The sequence below is a fragment of the Mobula birostris genome, chromosome 12, assembly GCF_030028105.1.
Source record: "Mobula birostris isolate sMobBir1 chromosome 12, sMobBir1.hap1, whole genome shotgun sequence".
In the NCBI taxonomy this organism is placed as follows: domain Eukaryota; kingdom Metazoa; phylum Chordata; class Chondrichthyes; order Myliobatiformes; family Myliobatidae; genus Mobula; species Mobula birostris.
The window spans coordinates 22317302-22341046 of record NC_092381.1 but is presented as its reverse complement, the minus strand read 5'-3'; the positions used below and the strand labels follow the sequence as shown (position 1 = coordinate 22341046).

The 23745-nt window shown below is 40.9% G+C and overlaps 1 protein-coding gene across 4 annotated transcripts in view; it reads left to right on the top strand.

Moving 5' to 3' along the window:
- The window catches only part of LOC140205780 (divergent protein kinase domain 1A-like), a 60209-nt gene extending 36505 nt beyond the window's left edge, over positions 1–23704 (top strand). For all 4 annotated transcript variants that reach the window (XM_072273445.1, XM_072273443.1, XM_072273442.1 and 1 more), the window contains 3 exons: positions 5541–5648; positions 12270–12446; positions 12524–23704. In XM_072273445.1, coding sequence (XP_072129546.1) covers positions 5541–5648; positions 12270–12446; positions 12524–13336 — 1098 coding nt within the window. In that variant the 3' untranslated portion in view covers positions 13337–23704. The remainder of the gene's footprint in view (positions 1–5540; positions 5649–12269; positions 12447–12523) is intronic.
- Positions 23705–23745: the final 41 nt, after the last annotated feature.

The window sequence follows — 23745 nt, the reverse complement described above, 5'->3', positions numbered from 1 at the left end:
CATGGTACCAGTAGCACGCAGACCTGACACTACTAACTACTTATTGGACACATCTGTTAACTTTTTGTGTCAATGCAGGAAAAACTACTGGATCTCTCTACTTGAATTACTTGCAGTCTTTCCATTTAGAAGATAAACTGCATTTCGAATCCTGTGAGTGAAGAGCTTCACTTCACACTTCCCCATATTAAACTTCACCTGCCAAGATTTTGCTTACTAACTCTTTCCATATTTTGCTGCAGAGTCCAAATATCTTCATGACATGCCTTCCCACCTATTTTAGCGTTATCTTTGATACTCTGCACTCCTTCAGGATTTAATTACTTTATAAATAACTGAGAGCCAAGAACTGATCTCTGGGGCACTTCTAGCCTGAGCTCAGTTTAACCAATATTCAGTTTAAACTTGCACATTTCCCCTGCAAGTCTGAGTTCTTGCATTGTACACTGGCCTTTAACATAGTCCCTTGTCAAATGCCTTCTGGTCTCACCAGAGCCCTCTTTCCTGTGCTCTCTTTAAACACATGTTAATTGGAAAATTAATTATAAGAGCATGTAATATCTTAAAAATACAGCTGCAATCAGTATTGGCAGTAATCTTGAGATGAACACTGTTTAATTTCCTACTTTTTGGGTTGTGTCTTAACATCCTATATACAGCTTTTTGGGACTTCATCTTTTTCTTAAACCTATGTGTTCGATGCACATACTGTATATACCATAACACAATCCAAAAGACCAGTACTGCTTCAGAAAATGAAAACTTATGGGTTGCACATTGGAGATGAATGCAAAGAAACTGAGTCTGCATTACTACTACAAAAAAGGAGGGCAATGAAGTGAGAAATGTATGCACATACTAAGTCTAGTACTAAAACTAACTTATTTTAATAGTATTATACATAAAATTACTACAGTACTGTGCAAAAGTCTGAGGCACATGTATATAGCTAGGGTGCTTAAGACTTTTGCACAGTACTGTAGTAATGTTATGTATTGTACTGCTGCAAAAAAAAACAAATTTCATGACATGTCAGTGATAATAAAACTGATTCTGATATGGGTCTCTAATTTGGGCTGAGAGTGGAAGAGGGCAGAGAGGAGAATAGTAGTTGGGGAAAAAGGAAGAGGGGAGGAAGTGAAAAACACTGAAGAGACATTCTGTATTGATCGATAAACCAATTGCTTGGTGTCTCAGGGCTGGGTGTGTCTCTACCCTAGCCACACTCTGGCACTTCTCTGCCACCTGTCCCATACTCCTCCTGTGATGCTCCACCCTTGCCATTCCCAACATCCTTTACTCCCACTAGATTTACAAGCACACTCCCTGCTCCACATTGGAAAATACAGTACTGTGGAAAAGTCTTGGGCATCCTAACTTTGTGTGTGTATGTGTGTATATATATATATTATGTATAATATAATTTAAGACCTTTGCACAGTACTTACTTTTAAAACTTAAAACAAGAACATGAGGAAGTAGTAACAGAAGTAGGGTATTTGGCTCTTCCAGCCTGATCTGCCTTCCTGTTGATCATAGTTTCTCTTCTGTGCCAGTCCCCTATAAGCCCACAATTCTCTGATCTTTCAAAACTTATTTGCTTCCTCTTTAAGTATTACCAATAATGTAGCCTCCTCAGCACACTGAGGTTGAGAATGCCAGTGATTTGCCATTCTTCTTTTTAAGTAATACTTCCTTGCACCACCCCCAACCTCCCACCCCACCCATCCCTTCAATTCTGTAACTATATCCTCTTGTTCAAGATTCTCCAAGTAGCATAACATCTCAATACCTATTCTATCATGTCTTGCCTGTTTCAATAAAATACTTTGTTACTTTAAACTCTAGAGAATATAGACATAAACATACAACATAATATATCTGTGAGGTAAATAAACTATAACAAATTGGTCATGTTATTTATTTCTTTTTCTTTGCCTGAAATTGGCTTCTCAGTTTGTTTTTTTTTTAACTTCACCAGATGATTAGTCAGTGCAAAGGTTTGTCCAACAAACACATTTCCTCTAAACCCTGTGTGTTCGTGTTAAAGGAAATCATAAATACAGCATTATCTGAAAACTGGCTTCAGCTGCTGCTGGTAACATGACAGACATTTGAGCCCAGGACTCAAAACAGACACTGCAGCAAAGACAGCTACCTACCATTGCAGCTCTATTGGGATGAACAAATTAGACAGTATAGATATTCAGGGCTCTGATAATAAGACTTAAAATACTGACACACTCCAAGATGAAAACCCTTTCCTTCTTGGTCACTAATAGAATGAGCAATTATACTCACAAACACGAGGAATTCTGTAGATGCTGGAAATTCAAGCAACACACATCAAAGTTGCTGGCGAACGCAGCAGGCCAGGCAGCATCTCTAGGAAGAGGTACAGTCGACGTTTCGGGCCGAGACTCTTCGTCAGGACTAACTGAAGGAAGTCAGTTAGTCCTGACGAAGAGTCTCGGCCCGAAACGTCGACTGTACCTCTTCCTAGAGATGCTGCCTGGCCTGCTGCGTTCGCCAGCAACTTTGATGTGTGAGCAATTATACTTCTGGATTATTCATAATAATCCTCATTTTTCTGGATAATAAACTAGTGTTATAATCTCCTGTGTTTCAACAACCATTTAAGAATAAAGTAATGCAAGTCTATTACACAGTGTTCAAAGTACATGTATATCATCATATACAGTGCCTGGAAAAAAAAGTATTCAGCTCCCCCCCCCCCCCAAAGTTTTCATGTTTTATTGTTTTACAACATTGAATCACAATGGATTTAATTTGGCTTTTTGACACTGATAAACAGAAAAAGATTCTTTCATGTCAAACTGAAAACAGATCTCTACAAAGTGATCTAAATTAATTACAAATATAAAAGACAAAATAATTGATTGCTTAAGTATTGACTGCCTTCAAGTCAGTATTTAGTAGATGCACCTTTGGTAGCAATTACAGCCTTGAATCTGTGTGGATGGTTCTCTATCAGCTTTGCACATCTGGAAGCTGAAATTTTCCCGCATTTTTCTTTATAAAACTGCTCAAGCTCTGTCAGACTGCATGGAGATTGTGAGTGAACAGTCCTTTTCCAGTCCAGCCATAAATTCTCAATTGAATTAAGGTCTGGATTCTAACTTGGCCTCTCCTGGACTTTAACATCGTTTTTTAAGCCGTTCCTGTATATATAGCTTTGCCTTTACGGTTGGGGTCATTTTCTTGCTGGAAAACAAATCTTCTCTCAAGTCGCAGTTCTCTTGTAGACTGCATCAGGTTTTCCTCCAGGATTTCCCTGTATTTTGCTGCATTCATTTTTACCCTCTTTCTTCACAAGCCTTCCAGGGCCTGCTGCAGTGAAACATGCCCAGAGCATAATGTTTTCACCTCTATAATTAACGGTAGGGATAGTGTGGTTTTGATGTGCGATGTTTAGTGTGGCCAATAAGTTCAATTTTGGTTTCATCAGACTATGGAACCTTCATCCAGCTGACTTCAGAGTCTCCCACATGCCTTATGGGAAAATCTAGCTGAGATTTCATGTGAGTTTTTTTCAACAGTGACTTTTTCTTTGCCACTCTGCAACTGGTGAAGCACCCAGGCAACAGTTGTATGCATAGTCTCTCCCATCTCAGCCATTGAAGCTCATAACTCCTCCAGAGTTGTCATAGGTCTCTTGGTGGCCTCCCTCACTAGTTGCCTTCTTGCACACTCATTTTTTGTGAACTGCCTTTTCTAGGCAGATTTACAGCTGTGCCATATCCTTTCCATTTCTTGATGATTGACTTAACTGTACTCCAAGGGATATTCGGTGACTTGGAAATTTTCTTGTGTCAATCTTTTGACTTGTGCTTTTCAATAACCTCTCAGTGGAGTTGCTTGGAATGTTCTTTTGTCTTCATGGTGTAGTTTTGGCCAAGGTACTGACTCACAAGCAGTTGGACCTTCCAGATACAGGTGTATTTTTACTACAATCAATTGAAACACCGTGACTGCATACAATTCTCCAACAAGGCGGGAGGAGAAGATGGCGGCGCACCTGCGTGTGCGCAGCCCTCCAGTGAAAAATGATATCGTATCTCTTAAATAGGGGCCGTGGACAATTCTGATTTGATGGAGAATGGACATGAAAGCACAGAGGAACATCTGGAGAAATTTCTGAAACGCCCGTTTGCTGCTGTCATTAGTGTGTGGTCGGGAATCTTTCAGAGGGTAGGCCTCAAAATCCCCGGCCTTGCCTGCTTTTGGCGACTGAGAAGGAGGTCGAATCGTTCGGACAGAGATGACACTCAGTTCTCGGTGTCCGAGAGCTGATCAGAGCTTCAAGTTTTCGGATGACTCAGAGTTGGATTGTGGTCGGCATGGCAGGGAGAGTTTTTCTTCCTTCTCCTGTCTGCGTGAGATGTGGGACATTTGAGAGACTTCGAACTTTACTGTGCTCATTGACTTCTTCATCAAGTTATGGTATTGTTGCACTGTTGTAACTATATGTTATAATTATGTGGTTTTGTCAGTTTTTCAGTCTTGGTTTGTCCTGTGTTTTGTGATATCACACCGGAGAAAATAATGTATCATTTCTTAATGCATGCATTACCAGACATCCCACCTGTCCCGGAAGTTCCGGGAGTCTCCCACATATTAATAGTGGTTCCCTGATGCCCGCAAATTATATACAATGTCACGGAAATCAATTTTTTTTGAGAGAGAAAGCGCGAGAGCGACCACAAGAGAGCCCGAGAGCAAGCGAGCGAGAAAGCAAGCGAGAACGAGCAAGAAAGTGCGAGAGCGACCACGAGAGAGAGAGCGAGCGAGAAAGCACGAGAGAGGGAGCACGAGAGAGAGAGAGAGAGTGAGCGAGCGAGAGCGCGCCATGGGAGAGTGTTCCAAAAAAAGAAAATATAAATCGTATGTCACCCTAGACTACCCTAAAGTGTACCCCTGCCTAATAGGGGTCAAAAATAATGACAGTGTTGCTCACTGCGCTGTTTGCAACAGTGACTTTTCTATTGCCCATGGTAGGTTAAAATGTAAAAGACATGTTGAGGTGAGTTAATCTCAAAATGAACAGGTGTCATTCATTCATTAGCATAGCTAACGTTATTTAAACTAGTTGGCTGACTGCTAAGGAGCTACTCTATTGCAGACATCCCACCTCTCCTGGAAGTCTCCCGCAAATTGATGGTGCTACCTCCCTGAAATGAGCTTTTGCAGGGTGGGATGTCTGCATTACTAAATGACAATAAAAGAGGACTATGTGTCTTCATAATCACAGCACATTTAACTAATTATGTGACTTCTAAAACCATTTGGCTACACCAGTGATGATTTGCTGCATCATATTAAAGTGGGGGGGGGGGCGAATACTTGTGCAATCAATCATTTTCTGTTGTATATTTGTGATTAATTTTGAGCACTTTGTAGAAAGTATTTCCTGATTAAATGAATGAGAGTCACTACAAATTGTGTAGACGTTTAAATAGTTTAAGTTTTTTACATTAGAATATTTTCCATGTAATAGTGTTTCTGAATTATTTTTCTAGTGTGATAAATACCAGAAAGGAATTATTGATGGATCAGCATGTGGCAGTCTGTGTGATAAAGATACACTTTACTTTGGCAAGTGCCTGTCCAGTAAGCCAAACAATCAGGTAATATCTTTAATAAGAATTTGCTATTTAAATCATTAAAGTATACATAATATATTTCTAATACTTTTTGAGCTCTAAGATGTTTATGCATTGTTACCGATTCAGGAAATTGTAAACATCAGCTTAATGGCAAAATGGCTTCATTTCTGTTGCATCTTGTGAGTCTACCAGTAGAATCAGAATTAGCTTTATTACCACTGATGTGCAATTTGTTGTTTAGCAGCAATAGTACAGTGCTAGACATAAAAATTACTATGTTACCGAAATTGAGGAATAACAAAGTAGTGTTCATGGAGTCATGGACCATTCAGAGATCTGATAGCAGATGGGAGAAGCTTTTTGTAAGCAAGGATTGTGGGTCTTCAGGCGCCTGTACCACCTCTCCAATCAACATTTTAGGCACCACACATCAAAGTTGCTGGTGAACTCAGCAGGCCAGGCAGCATCTCTAGGAAGAAGTACAGTCGACGTTTCAGGCTGAGATGGGGACAACTGTTGTGTGGTGACCGAGTGCTTATGCTGTCATTTAAGAGAGAGAGAGGAATTAGTGTGCATTATTTATATCTGATCAGCCTTGTGGAATGTAAACAGAGGAAAAGAATGGGAGCATTACTGTGGGGAAAAAAAACTTGCTGGAAATATGATTGGAACACAGCCACTACTGGAAACCTGAAATAAAATTTGAAAGCTGGAAGTGCTTAGCAGATCAAGTACTGTAGCACTTGTGGAGAAAATAAAAAAATGAGTTACTATTAAAGGAATATGAGTTTTTGGCCAACCTGACACAAACAAAGGCTGGTAATGACCCCTTTTGCGCTCTCTCTCTCTCTCTCTGTAACTTAAAACACACTTGTTTTCTCATGTTTTCCCTTCTGTTGGAGGGTAATTGACTTGAAACATTTATGCTATTGCACATACTCACTGACCTGCTGAGTATCTCTAATATTTTGCATTTCTATTTCAGATACTTGTTTTTTTTTCTTGAGTAAATGTCCATTTGGTCTGATTTCATGACTTTTCACCAGTTTTCTCAACTCAAATCTTCTATGTTCATTTGATCGTATCCTTTGGCTGCTAGCAAATCTTTTCTCTCTATTCCAATTTCTGACAATAAATGGGAGCAGGCTATTCGTTCAGAAATGGTATTACGGCACTGTGCAATTCTATTTGCTGCTCCGTGCTCAGTCCAGTTATAATATCCCTGTTACCACCATGCCCTAATCAACTACCTCAGTACTGACCAGCAAATGTTTTGGCATCTCCTCAGCTTTCATTAGGTTGGTGAAGATTAGTACAGTTCTTGGGTTCACCAGCAAGTACAAACGTTGTAGAAGGTTTAATTGCCTTATCAGTACTCTCAGATGCACATTGGTAGTCTCTGGTTTTTCCATGTACTCATGACAGCTCTGCCTGCAATACTATAAATCCAACAAACACTGTAGTCTGGGAGTTAAATACCCCACAGCAACTAGATCCTTGACTTCATGACCAATAGACTGCAATCATCAAGGATGAGCAGCAACACCTTCATACAATTATTCGAAACACTGGTGTTCCACCAAGTTTCATCCTCGCTCCCCGATCTACTACCTCTTTCTAATGCCATCATTTTGGAGATGATACAACTGTAGTGGTCTATATCTCTAATAGCAGTGAGTTGGAGTACAGGAAGGAAATGGAGAGCTTAGTAGCACAGTGTCATGACGACAACCTTCCCTCAATGTCAGCAAAACAAAAGTGCAGATTATTGACTTTGGTGGGGGGGGGTTGCTGCACATTGCTCAAGGTTATGTTGCACAAGATTTACAGCATCTACAAAATCCCTTGTGTGTCTGATTTAAAGCATCCTATCTGGGTGCATCATAGCTTGATATGCAACTGTTCTGCATGTCACTGCAAGAAACTGCACAATTGTAAACACCCATCCACTACATACTCGTTGAATTATATTTTATTAACTTGTGGTAACGTATTGTTTTGTGTACTCTGTTATGTGGGTGCACTGTGGTCTGGAGGAACATTATTTAGTTCGGTTTTATACACACACACACACACACACACACACACAGAGTCAGATGACAATGAACTTGAACTTCATGGTAGTACTTGCCCCAGGTCAGATCCTCTGATGTGATAACACCAGAGAATTTAAAGTTACCAACCCTCCCAACTCTGATCTCTTAATGAAGACTGGCTCGTGGACCTACAGTTTCTTCTTCCTGTAGTGAATAATCAGCCCTTTGCTTTTGCTGATATTGAGTGTGAGGTTGCCGTAGTGATACCCATTCAATCAGATCTTCAGTCTCCCTCTGATATGCCAATTTGTCACCACCTATGATTCAACCAGTAACAGTGGTGGTGTCAGCAGACTGAAATACAGCATTGAAGCTATACTTGGCCTTGCAGTCATAAGTATAAAGTGAGCTGAGTAGGCTAAGCACCTCTTTCAACAATGTATTTGTTTGACACCTTGCTTCATTTAACCCTGTCTGCAAAGCTTTTCATTTGTTTTATAACAATTGCTAAGCTGTTCTCAACTATTCTGTGTGGTAACAAGTACCGCAATTAAATCACTCGAGGCTGTCTGTGACTTCCTAATTGGAGTACAAATGTCTCTGCCTTTTTATTTGCAAGCTAAAAGCCTAAGCTATGAACTTCTTCTGCACTTTGCATACATTTTGAAGGATGTGTGCTTTCTATTTACCCAAGCCCATTTGTTAGTCAGTACAGAGGTTGAACTTGTCCAAAAAATTCTTGGTGAAGACTGCTGCTTATAACAAGGGAAATATTCCCATGACAGTATAACTAGTCCACTAACATCCTTCAGGGAAGAAAACTTGCCCTACTGAGCTTAAGTCAATGTAAATCCAGGCTCACTGAATTTGGTTGACACCTAATTGCCTCAGCTCAGTGACAGTAAGCACCAGTGTTGCCTACATTCCATGAATGATAAAGTGAAATGCTACCTTTGTTAAAACAAATATACAGTATGTTTTTTTTGGGGTTGATAAAAGGCTTGAAAGAAGAGTTGAAAGAGACTGTACCACAGTACCATCTGGTGGCCATTCATGTTGTCTGCAAGCTACAAGCTCATTTTAACTGAAGACATAGAATTAGGCCATTTGGCCCATCAAGTCTGCTCTGCAATTTAATCATGGCTGATCCTTTTCTCCCCTCCTTAGCCACAACCCCCCCCCCGGCCTTCTCCCCGTAACCTTTGATGCCGTGTCCAGTCAAGAACCTATCAATCTCTGCCTTAAATACACCCAACGATCTGGCCGCCACAGCTGCCTGTGGTAATAAATTCCACAAGTTCACCACCCTCTGGCTAAAGAAATTTCTCTGCATTTCTGTGTTAGATGGATGCCCCTCTATTCTGAGGCCGTGCCCTCTTGTCCTAGACGTCCCCCAGTTCAGGCCCTTCAACGTTTGAAAAGTTTCAATGGGATTCCCCTGCAACCCCCCCCCCCCCCTGCCATCCTTCTAAATTCCAGCAAGTATAGACCTGGAGCAATCAAACGTTCCTCGTTTGATAGCCCTTTCATTCCCAGAATCATCTCCAATGCCAGCACATCTTTTCTTCAATGAGGAGCCCAAATTACATCTATTCTATAACAGGCATACAGGAATCCTTTTCTTCCTCAGAGGAAGCAATTGTATTGAAATACCTACCTATCTTAGACAGCCTTTATGAGCTTGTGTCTTGCACTATATATGATGCATAAATGCAAAACTGCATTAATCTTCAATCGGTTAAACACAAGGTGCTGTACTATTAGAGATTGTGCAACTTGCTGCTATGTAACTTCTTTAAATATAGCTGTGTTTCATAAAAAATACAATCTGGATTTGAATACGTACATGTCAAAAAGATGAAAATACATTCAGCAATAGAGAGTTTATTTTACACAGAAAACTTCAAAGATTTCAATGAAATCCAGAATCAGATTTATTATCACCGGCATGTGACGTGAATTTGTTAACTTAGCAGCAGTTCAATACAATACATAAAATAGAATAGAAAATAAATAAATAAAATAATAATAAATAAGTAAATCAATTACAGTATACGTATATTGAATAGATTAAAAATGTACAAAAAAACAGAAATACTGTATATTAAAAAAGTGAGGTAGTGTCCAAAGGTTCAATGCCCATTTAGGAATCTGCTGGCAGAGGGTAAGAAGCTGTTCCTGAATCGCTTAGTGTGTGCCTTCAGGCTTCTGTACCTCTACTTAACAGTGAGAAAAGGGTATGCCGTGGGTGCTGGAGGTCCTTAATAATGGATGCTGCCTTTCTGAGACACCGCTCCCTGCAGATATCCTGGGTACTTTGTAGGCTAGTACCGAAGATGAAGCAGACTAGATTTACAACCTTCTGCAGCTTCTTTCGGTCCTGTACAGTAGCCCCTCCATACCAGACGGTGATGCAGCCTGTCAGAATGTTCTCCTCGGTACAACTATAGAAGTTTTTGAGCGTACTTGTTGACATGCCAAATCTCTTCAAACTCCTAATGAAGTATAGCCGCTGTCTTAACTTCTTTATAACTTCATCGATATGTCGGGACCAGGTTAGATCCTCCGAGATCTTGATACCCAGGAATTTGAAACTGCTCACTCTCTTCACTTCTGATCCTTCTATGAAGATTGATATGTGTTTCTTCATCTTACCTTTCCTTAAGTCCACACTCAGCTCTTTCATCTTACTGACATTGCGTGCCAGGTTGTTGCTGTAGCACCACTTCATTAGTTGGCATATCTCACACCTGTACGCCCTCTCGTCACCACCTGAGATTCTACCAACAATGGTTGTAACGTCAGCAAATTTATAGATGGTATATGAGCTATGCCTAGCCACATTGTCATATGTATATAGAGAGTAGAGCAGTGGGCTGAGCTCACACCCCTGAGGTGCGCCAGTATTGATCGTCAGCGAGTAGGATATGTTATCACCAATCCACACAGATTGTGGTCTTCCAGTTAGGAAGTCAAGGATCCAATTGCAGAGGGAAGTACAGAGGTCCAGGTTCTGCAACTTGTTTCCATCTTGGAGATGGAGTGAGATATCCATCTTGTTTCTCTAAAAGTAAATGCCCACCAACATAAAAAAGTAACACTTCAATACTTCACTTGCACAATAAGTTGCCTAGGGAAGATTTATTGCCATAGCTCTGCTTAGCGTAAAGTCAATATCAATACATTTCCACCACTGCTGCATACAGTATCTGATACGAATGCCACTGGTTTCTTATATATTCATCTCGTAGTTGATTCACTTTTGTGACTGATCATAGAAACATAGAAAAACTACAGTGCAATACAGGCCCTTCAGCCCACTAAGTTGTGCCAAACACGTCCCTACCTTAGAAGTTACTAGGGTTACCCATAGCCCTCTATTTTTCTAAGCTCCATGTACCTATCCAAAAGTCTCCTAAAAGACCCTATCGTATCCGCCTCCACCTCCATTGCCAGCAGCCCATTCCACGCATTCACCACTCTGTGTGGAAAAATAAAAACAAACAAACTTACCCCTGACATCTCCTCTGTACCTACTCCCAAGCACCTTAAACCTGTGCCCTCTTGTGGCAGCCATTTCAGCGCTGGGGAAAAAGCCTCTGACTATCCACACGATCAATGCCTCTCATCTTCTTATACACCTTTATCAGGTCACCTCTCATCCTCCGGTGCTCCAAGGAGAAAAGACCAAGTTCACTCAATCTGTTTTCATAAGACATGCTCCCCAATCCAGGCAACATCCTCGTAAATCTCCTCTGCACCTTTTCTGTAGTTTCCACATCCTTCCTGTAGTGAGGTGACCAGAACTGAGCACAGTACTCCAAGTGGGGTCTAACCAGGTCCTATATAGCTGCAACACTACCTCTTGGCTCCTAAATTCAATTCCATGGTTAATGAAAGCCAATACACCGTATGCCTTCTTAACCACAGAGTCAACCTGAGCAGCTGTTTTGAGCGTCCTATGGACTCGGACTTCAAGATCCCTCTGATCCTCCACACTGCCAAGAGTCTTATCATTAATACTATATCCTGCCATCATATTTGACCTATCATGTTCAGATCACTCAGAAAAATCATTCATACTGCAACATGTGAAAATAAACCAGACAGTTGAAGGTTCCAAGAATACGTCCCCTAATCATTCTTCAGACTTTGAGATTTCTCAGTTATTTTGGATAATTGATTATTAAAAAAGTCATTGCAGTGTGCATTGTGATAATTTGAAGCTCTTGCCAATCCACAGATCCAGAAAAACAACTGCAAAAGTAGGAGGTACATTAAATTAGGAAACTGAATTTAAATTGCCTTCTTTTTTGGCATCTATTCCCTGGATTTGTGATTTTAAACTGAAAATGCTCGAAAGGTTCAGCAGGTCAGGCAAGGAAATAGTTAACATTTCAGATCTGGAACTTTTCATCAGAATTGAGAAAACCATTAGTTTTTGTCATATTGGAGGGGGTGAGTTGGATAGAATGACATTAGTACATCTGAGGTGAGGCAAAGTAAGTCAATATGGCAGTTGGAATCAGATTATGCTGCTTTGTCTGTGTAAAGTGTTGCTACCAGCACATGACATTTTTTTAATGTTTTTTTTATTTCCTTCTAGGTATATAGAGGAGTATGGGATGAGTCACAGATAGTATTAAAGTGTAAGCTTGAAGAACTTCTCCACTTTGATTTAGATTCTAACATGGAACCAAGGAAGGAGATGAACTTATTTGATCAGCCAACTAAAGGCACTTCCATGGAGGAGTTTCGAAAAATGGTTTACAATCTCTTGAAGGTAAGCTTTTGAATAAAAGTTCAAAATCAGTACACAAGTCCTTCTGAGAACCAACTGCATAATTGTGTTTTCCTCAGGAAAAGCTTGGTGATCAGACAAATCTTCAGGAATTACTGAAATTGGTTGTCACCGTAGCAGATGGAAATAAAGATGGCCACATCTCTCTTGCAGAAGCAAAATCTACTTGGGCATTGCTTCAGCTTAATGAGTTTCTGATTACAGTAATTCTACAAGACAAAGAACACACACCAAAACTACTTGGATTCTGTGGAGATCTTTATGTAACAGAAAAAGTCCACTACAGTTACCTCTATGGTCTCACTATTCCTTGGGTTTTGGAATTTTTCATTCCCTCTGGTTTGAGGCGTAGTATGGATCAATGGTTTACTCCCTCTTGGCCTAGAAAAGCGAAGATTGCAATAGGACTTTTAGAATTTGTTGAGGATGTTTTCCATGGAACATATGGCAATTTCCTTATGTGTGACCTGAATGCAAATAATATTGGCTATAATACTAAGCATGACTTAAAAATGATAGATATGAGAAAAATTGTACCAGAGGTTAGTTTTAGACAACTCATCGGTGGCCGCCACTGCGAGACTGATGTAGATTGTGTCTATGGCACAGACTGCAGGACAACATGTCATCAAAGCAAAAAGCAATGCACCACTGAATTAGATCAGCCAAACCTGACTAAGGTCTGTGCATTGTTGAAAGACTACCTTCTAAATGGTGCTCCTTCGGATGTGAGAGAGGAACTGGAGAAGCAGCTTTACTCCTGCATAGCCCTCCGAGGAACTGCCAGCCAAATGGAAATGGAGCACTCCTTAATATTGAACAACCTAAAGACATTGCTGTGGAAAAAGATTTCTCATACAAAAGATTCCTAAACACTCATAGAAGAATAGAGTTCTTCCACAAAACCTTCCCTCAATGATAATTGAATATCATGGAGGGAAGAAAGCATTTTTTTTTTGTGAAGGTTTTGTGTTTAGTTTGTCCATTGAGCACATTAAATCATATTGCTTAAAAAAAATTAAAAGGAAAACCACTAGAGATTTTTATTAATTTAATGGTTGTAAATTTGGCTGATTTCCTTTTAGAGGGTGGAAACAAAAACATGTATTGCAGCATGATGATTTTTGTATGGTTTTTAACCACAGTTTGTAGCATGACTATTAAACTGACAAGACATTGCTGAGCCTTACAGTTATGTTGATGCTAAACTGGAAGAAATACTAAATCTATGGACTATTTCTCCTTCTATGGTAGACAATTTTTAAATGTGTCTAAATTGCAATGGAATATGAATGCAATTCATTTTTAAATTGTTAATTGAGCACTTTATATTCATATATTCACTTCATGAAATCCTGTGGGATGAGGGTACAGTATTTAAGAAACTTTTGTGACAGTTTGTGTTTATAAATGGCCATTGATTTTTTTTTTAGGTCATTTGTTCAAAAGGTAATTTTTTTTGCATTAAAGTAATTTTTAAAACCTCATTACATTTTTATTAATATTAGTGCAATACATATTAATTTCCATTCTCATTTTCTCTTAACCTTGCTACTTTTTTTATGATGCAGTTTGTCTATTAGACATGAGCATGTTGCTGTTTATGGGTCCTGGGTGTGTACACGTTGTCAAAGCGTATTTCTTGTATTATGTTGGTAACTTTGGGATGGCATGAAGACATAAAAGATACTATGTAACTGCAAGTCCTTTTCTTTCTCTATCATTCTGTGGGTTGTATTCAGTGAGTTGTGTTCTTTAATCCTGGTGAAGTATCTATTCTTTTTAAATGTCTTTTTGGGAGATGCCCCCCCCCCACCCATTTTTATTCTTCATGCAGGTGAAATTGTAGATTTTAAATTGTTACCAGAATAACGCAGGTAAGTAAGATCACTACATTTTGTGGATGGGACATACCACAGTGCAATATTACTAGAAGGAATGAATATCACCCTTGGTGGATGGGTGCCTGTCCCCATGCACTGTTTTTGTACTGAATGGTGCTAAGATTCCTGCCTTTTATTGGTGCTTCATTCATCCAAATAAGTGAAATGGAATGTTCCACACTCCTTATTTGTGCTTTATGGACTGTAGGAAGGTTTTGCAGTCAGGATAAAATAGGGTCTTTTAAGAGACTCTTGGAAAGGTACATGGAGCTTAGACAAATAGAGGGCTATGGGTAACCCAAGGTAATTTCTAAACTACAGATTCGGCACAGCATAGTGGGCCAAAGGGCCTATATTGTGCTGTAGGTTTTCTGTGTTCTGTAAGCCATCCACGGCATTTACCCTGTTGCGAGTTTCAAAGAAGTGGTGCAGTTGAATTTCTGGCCAATTTTGATCCTCGAGTTGTTGGTGGGGGACTTGGCACTCTTAATATTGTCAAACATCAAGGGTATGTAGTCAAACTCGTACGGGAGATGATTAGTGCCACATACTTGTACAGCACAAATGTTGCTTGCTATGTATTACCCCTTCCAGAACCTTCACCCTCTAACTAATGAAAGCCAGTATTCTAAATAATATGGTCATTTCTAACCATATTACTTAGCTTTTTTAACTTCCAAAGATCTATAGATTTGTACTGCAAAATACTACTATTCCTCAAGACACTACTATTCATGATAAATATCTCAGCTTCATTAGTGCTCCAAAATTGCACCCCGTAACATCTGTTTGGATTAAATTACTTCAGTCATTTTTCAGCTCATTTCACCAACATAACAATATCTCTCTGCGGCCTAAGACAAGGTTAAGCACCACCTCTTAATCAACACCACTAGTCCTAGACATCCAATTGGAAAAACAACACTGTACCATCACCTTTGTCTACTGACAGATCAATTTTGCTCACTTGCCCTGGCCTACGTAGGTACTAATCTTTTGAATCAGACTTTGATGTACTTATTAAAGACTTCACTTCAAGTCCATGTAAATCACTTTGACTGCACTGCCTTCATTAATACACTCTGATACATAGAAAACCTACAGCACAATACAGGCCCTTCGGCCCACAAAGCTGCGCTGAACATGTAATTGCTTTAGAAATTACCTAGGGTTACCCATAGCCCTCTATTTTTCTAAGCTCCTTGTACCTATCCAAGAGTCTCTTAGAAGACACTATTGTATCTGCCTCCACCACCGTCACCAGCAGCCCATTCCATGCACTCACCACTCTGCGTTTATTTGAAAAAAAGACAACTTGCCCGTCATCTCCTCTGTAGCTACTTCCAAGCACCTTAAACCTGTGCCCCCTCGTGTTAGCTATTTCAGCCCTGGGAAAAAGCCTCTGACTATCCACACGATCAATGCCTCTCATCATCTTATACACCTCTATCAGGTCACTTCTCATCCTCTGTCGCTCCAAGGAGAAAAGCCAAAGTTCGTTCAACCTATTCTTATAGGGCATGCTCCCCAATCCAGGCAACATCCTTGTAGATCTCTTCTGCATCCTTTCTGTGGTTTCTGCATCCTTCCTGTAGTGAGGTAACCAGAACTGAGCACAGTACTCCATGTTGGGTCTGATCAGGGTCCTATAAAGCTGTAACATTACCTCTCACTAGACACTAGACACTGGAATACTACAGCATAGTACAGGCCCTTTGGCCCTCGATGTGTGCCGACCCATATATTCCTTAATAAAGAGTACTAAACTCACACTACCCCATAACCCTCTATTTTTCGTTCATCCATGTGCCTGTTCAAGAGGCTCTTAAATACCCCTAATGTTTTAGTCTCCATCGCCATCCCTGGCAAGTCATTCCAGGTACCCACAACCCTCTGTGTAAAATAAAGAAATAAATAAAATTTAAAATGAAAAATAAAAACTTACTCCTGATGTCTCCCCTAAACTTCCCTTCCTTAACTTTATACATATGCCCTCTGGTGTTTGCTACTCATGCCCTGGGAAACAGGTACTGGCTATCCACCCTATCTATGCCTCTCATAATCTTGTAGACCTCTACCAAAGTCCCTTCTCCTCCTTCTATGCTCCAAGAGAAAAGTCCCAGCTCTGCTAACCTTGCCTCATAAGACTTGTTTTACAATCCAGGCAACATCCTGGTAAATCTCCTCTGCACCCTGTCCATAGCTTCCACATCCTTCCTATAACGAGGTGACCAGAACTGAACACAATACTCTTTAAGTGTGGTTTCACCAGAGATTTGTAGAGTTGCAACATGACCTCTCTACTCTTGAACTCAATCCCCCTATTAATGAAGCCTAGCATCCCATAGGCCTTCTTAACTATCCTATCAACCTGTGCAGTGACCTTGAGGGATGTATGGATTTGAACCCCAAGGTCCCTCTGTTCATCCACACTCTTAAGTAACCGACCATTAACCCTGTACTTAGCCTTCTGGTTTCTGGTTTGTCCATCTCTGCTATTAAACTCAATCCCATGGTTGATGAAGGCCAATGCACCGTATGCCTTCTTAACCACAGAGTCAACCTGCACAGCAGCTTTGAGTGTCCTATGGACTCGGACCCCAAGATCCCTCTGATCTTCCACACTGGCAAGAATCTTATCATTAATACTATATTCTGCCATCATATTTGACCTACCAAAATGAACCACCTCACACTTATCTGGGTTGAACTCCATCTGCTACTTCTCAGCCCAGTTTTGCATCCTATCAATGTCCCGCTTTAACCTCTGACAGCCCTCCACACTATTCACAACACCCCCAACCTTTGTGTCATCAGCAAATTTACTAACCCATCCCTCCACTTCCTCATCCAGGTCATTTATAAAAATCACGAAGAGAAGCGGTCCCAGAACAGATCCCTGAGGCACACCACTGGTCACCGACCTCCATGTAGAATATGACCTGTCTGCAACCACTCTTTGTGGATCCAGAACTGGCTTGTCCACAGAAAGTCCTTTGGATCCCAGGCTTCCTTACTTTCTCAATAAGCCATGCATTGGGTACCTTATCAAATGCCCTACTGAAATCCGTATACACTACATCTACTGCTCTACTTTTATCAATGTGTTTAGTCACATCCTCAAAAAATTCAATCAGGCTTGTGAGGTATGACCCTGCCCTTGACAAAGCCATGCTGACTATTCCTAATCATATTATGCCTCTCCAAATGTTCATAAATCCTGCCTCTCAGGATCTTCTCCATCAGCTTAGCAACCACTGAAGTAAGATGCACTAGTCTATAATTTCCTGGGCTATCTCTGCTCCCTTTCTTGAATAAAGGAACATCCACAACCCTCCAATCCTCCGGAATCTCTCCTGTGCCCATTGGTAATGCAAAGATCATCGCCAGATTCAGCAGTCTCCTCCCTCGCCTCCTATAGTAGCCTGGGGTACATCTCATCTGGTCCTGCTGAGTTATCCAACAGCTCCAGCACACCCTCTTAATGTCTATATGCTCAAGCTTTTCACTCCGCTGTAAGTCACCCATACAATTGCCAAGGTCCTTTTCCGTAGTGAATACTGAAGCAAAGTAATCATTAAGTACCTCCGCTACCTCCTCTGGTTCCATACATACTCTTCCACTGTCACACTTGATTGGTTCTATTCTCTCATGTCTTATCCTCTTGCTCTTCACATTCTTGTAGAATGCCTTGGGGTTTTCCTTAATCCTGCTTGCCAAGGCCTTTTCATGGCCCCTGCTGGCTCTCCTAATTTCATTCTTAAGCTCCTTCCTGCTAGCCCTATAATTTTCTAGGTCTCTATCATTACCTAGCCTTTTTTAAACCTTTCGTAAAGCTTTTCTTCTTGACTAGATTTTCAACAGCCTTTGTACACCACCAAATATCCCCTGAACATTTGCCACATTTCTGCCGTACATTTCCTTGAGAACATCTGCTCCCAATTAATGCTTCCAAGTTCCTTCCTGATAGCTTCATATTTCCCCTTACTCCAGTTAAATGTTTTCCTAATTTGTCTGCTCCTATTCCTCTCCAATGCAATGGTGAAGGAGATAGAATTGTGATCACTATCTCCAAAATGCTCTCCCCTTGAGAGACCTGACACCTGACCAGGTTCATTTACCAATACCAGGTCAAGTACAGCCTCTCCTCTTGTAGGCTTATCTACATATTGTGGCAAGAAACCTTTCTGAACACACCTGACAAACTCCACCCCATCTAAGCCCCTTGCTCCATGGAAATGCCAATCAATATTGGGGAAATTAAAATCTCCCATCACGACAACTCTGTTATTATTGCACCCTTCTAGAGTTTGTCTCCCTATTTGCTCCTCGATGTCTTAGTTACTATTGGGTGGTCTATTTTTTTTTTAAAAAAGCACCCAGTAGAGTTATTGACCCCTTCCTGTTTCTCGCTTCCACCACAGAAGACAATCCCTCCATGACTTCCTCCTTTTCTGCAGCCGTGACACTATCTCTGATAAACAGTGCCACTCCCCCACCTCTTTTGCCTCTCTCCCTGTCCTTCCTGAAATATCTAAAGCCTGGCACTCTTAAGTAGCCATTTCTGCCCCTGAGCCATCCAAGTCTCTGTAATGGCCACAACATCATAACTCCAAGTACTGATCTGCACTCTAATCTTGGTTCATGATACTCCATCCACATTCCAAACCATCAGTCTGAGCGCCTCTTCTCTATCATCTACCTATCCTCAGTCTCACACTGCCTACAAGTTTCCTCTATTTGTGAGTTAACTGCCCTTTCCTCTGTCTTTTTAATTCAGTTCCCACCCCCCAGCAATTCTAGTTTAAACTGGAATCTCCCTGCCGGGATATTGGTTTGCTTTAGATTCAAGTACAGCCCATCCTTCTTGTACAGGTTGCACCTGCCCCAAAAGAGGTCCCAATGATCCAGAAATCTGAATCCCTGTCCCCTCCATCCATCAGCCACACATTTATCCTCCACCTCACTCTATCCCTATACTCACTGTTGCGTGGCATAGGCAGTAATCCCAAGATTACTATGCTTGTAGTCCTGCTTTTCAGCCTCTTTCCTAACTCCCTGTAGACTTGTTTTCAGGACCTCCTCCCTTTTCCTACCCGTGTTGTTGGTACCAATATGTACCATGACCTCTGGCTGTTCACCTTCCCAATTCAGGATATGGTGGATGCGATCAGAAACATCCCGGACCCCGGCACCTGGGAGGCAAACTACCATCTGTGTTTTCTGTGTCCACAGAATCACCTGTCTGACCCCCTAACTGTAGAGTCCCGTCTGCCATCCTCTTCCCTTCCCTGCCCTTCTGAGCCACAGGGCCAGACTCTGTGCCTCTGTTGCTTCCCCTAGAGTACCAGAGTACTTATTGTTAAGGGGAACAGCCACAGGAGTACTCTCTATTATCTGACTCTTGCCCTTCCCTCTTCTGACTGTTACCCACTTATCTGTCTCCCAAGGCCCTGATGTGACTACTTGCCTATAGCTCCCCTCTATCACCTCCTCACTTTCCTTGACCAGACAAAGGTCATCGAGCTGCATCTCCGGTTCCTTAAGGAGCTGCAGCTTGACTCACCTGGCAGAGATGTGGCCATCTGGGAAGCTGGGAATCTCTCAGACATCCCACATCCAACACCCAGTGCAGAACACCGGCCAGGCAGAATACTTCCTATTCCTATTTTTCATAAGTAACCTATCTTGCCTCGACCCATTATCACCAGAGCCCCGTTGAGCCAAAGCCCTCCGACTTTGACACCCTCTATTCAGGCACCCACTCTATAAAGCTGTCTTCTTTTAAAATTCCTCCCGCCAGTCTAACTCGCTGACGTCCATGCACCTCCACGGCCATGCCCTGATACCTCCGATAAAGAATTCAGTCAAATTGGTCAAATGGTATATGCTCTTGATAAAGCCATGTTAGGCTGTCTTGGTCTTGTCTCTACCTTTCCAAAAGATCATCAATCGTGTCGCTCAGAATTTTACCCAGTTTCCATGAATGTTAGTCTCACAGACCTGCAGTACCAGGTTTTTCCCCTGTTGCTGTTCTTGAAAAGGGAAGTTGTAGTCATCTGATTCCTCACTTCTGTACAATGAAAATTAAATTATCACAACCAAATTCACAGCAATTTCTTCCAATACCTCCCATTACTGCTGGGATGAACCTGGGAATTTATCCACCTTCAGGCCTGCTTGTGTATCAAGTCTTTAAGGAGAGACCTGTACTAGATTTGCATCTGCCCCTTATCACCAAATTCTCCACAGCAACCTTTGTTTTCTTTTGTGAATACCACTGAAGGACCTACTTAGGACCTACCTAATCTATACTTTCTGGCTCCATTCAGACCAACAATGTAACTAATTGCTCCTGGTTTTTCCAAATCATAAGCTTTTTTTCAAGTTTATTTTGATCCTTGTTGAAATACTGTAGGAGGAACCAGCAGCTGTAGGATGGAGAGTGACAAACAACTGCAAGCTCAGAGCCCTACCAACAGACAGAATGTCTATCAACAATGCCATCTCTTTAGGTTTCTGTAATGTACACTACCTTGTCAACAAAGGATAAACTGAATAAAATGTTACCTTGCATTCTATGTTATGGATATTAGTTAAATCTGCCCATAAATTTAGCATCCTAAATTTCTGCCATGTTGAGTTCATCAGCCTGGTATAAAGACCTTAAGACATTGGAACAGAATTAGGCCATTCAGCCCATCAAGTCTGCTCCACCATTCCATCATGGCTGATCCTGCATCCCACTCAAATCCATACACCTGCCTTCTTGCCATATCCTTCGATGCCCTGACCAATCTGAAACTATCAATTTCCGCTTTAAATATATCCATGGTCTTGGCCACCAGCGGCAGAGCATTCCACAGATGCGCTACTCTCTGGTTTAGAAAAAAATCCTCCTCAGATCTTTTCTAAAAGGTGGCCCCTCAGTTTTGAGGCTGAACCATCTAGTTCTGGATACCCCTCCCCCAAAAAGGAAACATCCTCTCCATGTCCACCCTATCTAGGCCTTTCAACATTCGGTAGATTTCAATGAAATCCAAGTGTTCTGCTAAATGCTAGTGAATGCAGGCCCAAAGCTGCCAAATGCTTATTTGTTAACCCCTTCATTCTTGGAATCATCCTCGTGAACCTCTTGTGGACTCTCCAATGACAGCACATCCTTTCTGAGATATAAGGCTCAAAGCCATTGACAATACGCAAACTGCGGCCTGACTGGTGTCTTATAAAGGCTCAGCATTATCTCTTTGCTTTTATATTCTAATCCCTTCGAAATAAATGCCAACATTGCATTTACCTTCTTTACCACAGACTCAACTTTCTGAGAGTCTTGCACAAGGATTCCCAAGTCCCTCTGCACCTCTGATGTTTGAATTTTCTCCCCATTTAGATAATAATCCGCATTATTGTTCCTTTTACCAAAATGCTTTATCATAATTTTCCAACACTATATTCCATCTGCCATTTCGTTGCCCATTCTATCAATTTGTCTAAGTCCTGCTACAATCGCATTACTTTCTCAGCACTACCTACCCCTCCACCTACCTTTATATCATCCACAAACTTTGCCACAAAGCCATTAATTCCATTATCTAAATCATTGGCAAACAATGTGAAAAGTAGCAGTCCCAATATTGACCCCTGTGGAACACCACTGGTCACTGACAGCCAACCAGAAAAGGCCCCCTGCCTGTCAGCCATTCCTCCATCCAAGCCAGTGACGCCATAAAATTTTAGCAGCCTCGTGTGTCACCCTATCAAACGCCTTCTGAAAATCCAAGTTAATGACGTCCACTGCCTCTCTTTTGTCCACCCCGCTTTATTTCCCCAGAATTTCCCCTTACAGAAACCATGCTGACTTTAAGACTTATTTTATCATTACTCTCTAAGTACCCTGAAATCTCATCCTCAATAATAAATTCCCAACAACTGAGGTTAGGCTAACTGGCCTATAATTTCCTTTCTTTTGCCTTCCTCCCCTCTTAAAGAGTGGCGTGGCATTTGCAATCTTCCAGTCCTCTGGGACCATGCCAGAATCAAGTGATTCTTGAAAGATCATGATCAATGCATTCATTATTTCTTCAACAACCTCTCTCAGGACTCTGGGATATAGTCCATCTGGTCCAGGTGTCTTACCCACCTTAAGAACTTTCAGTTTGCCTTGCAGTTTTTCCATTGTGATAGCAATGGCACTCACTCCCATTCACAGACAGACCTCTGGCATACAGCTAGTATCTTCCACAGTGAAGACTGATGCAAAGTACTCCCATTTCTTTATCCACCAAGTGGATGTGGGACCAAGTCATCATTGTTTGATGATTCCACACCAATGGGCTATCACATGCTGTTCTTAATATTGTGTAACAGTTTTAGGTTTAGTATCTTTCTATAGGTATAGAATATTACACTGATGCTGACTGTCCTCCTTGCCCAATGCAAGAAGCCATTTCTAAGATTTTTCTATTGGCCCAATCTGGACTACCCTACCCTACCAGTATCAACAGTTCTTGCTGTTACGTTTAAAAGATCCAATTCATCCAGTTATGGCTTTTCTGATTTTCACTTGTGATTGCTACCACCATTCTTTTCTACATTCTCTATTCATTACCTTAGTTGTCAGATCTTCACTAACTTCACCATTGAGCATTTGGACTTGTTTGCAATCATCTGGTCATTCTCCAAAACAAACATTTCTCCTCTTGGTTTTGGTGTATTGACTTTTTCAGAGCTGCACCATTTGTTTTAAATCATCTAGAATAGATGAAGACCTAGAAAACTCAAACTGAAGCCAATAGTGGAAACGAGTTAAATGTGTGTGAATACAAAATGCTAAACAGGAGCTTTGCAGGCTGGATAAAGAGATTGCTGATGGTTTTTGTAAAGAGGCAATAAACTCTCAAAACAGTTGGGCATAGATTTTCATTTATAATAGCTGCATCATTTGAGTATACTTCAATAGTCAAAATTTAATTTCCTAAGCATCTTATTAACACACATTAAGTAAACATTGCAAGGATAGACTAAACTTTGTTGCCTCTTTGCGGATGCTGGATTTTCTTTGGTAATTAAATTTATATGCATTTTATTCCCTGTATGTGCTATCCACAATTTTTGTGAAGATTATCTGGTAAAAATTATTGAACAAGTGGTGCATTATCTTATAAAGAAAGATCAATGTACTAATTTCATTTTGCATCTTAACTTTGTAAGCTCTTCCCTTAAGAATGAATCCAATAACTCTGAAGTCAGTTTTTTGTCAAGTAGTATCTACAGGTGCATAGCAGTTAAGGCTTTGTCAGAATCAGTTCCTTCTATTTTGATGTTGTCAAATTTCTTTGTAATCAATAAATCAACTATATGCCTCTTCTGTAATGGTGATGCATTGTCAATGAATACTT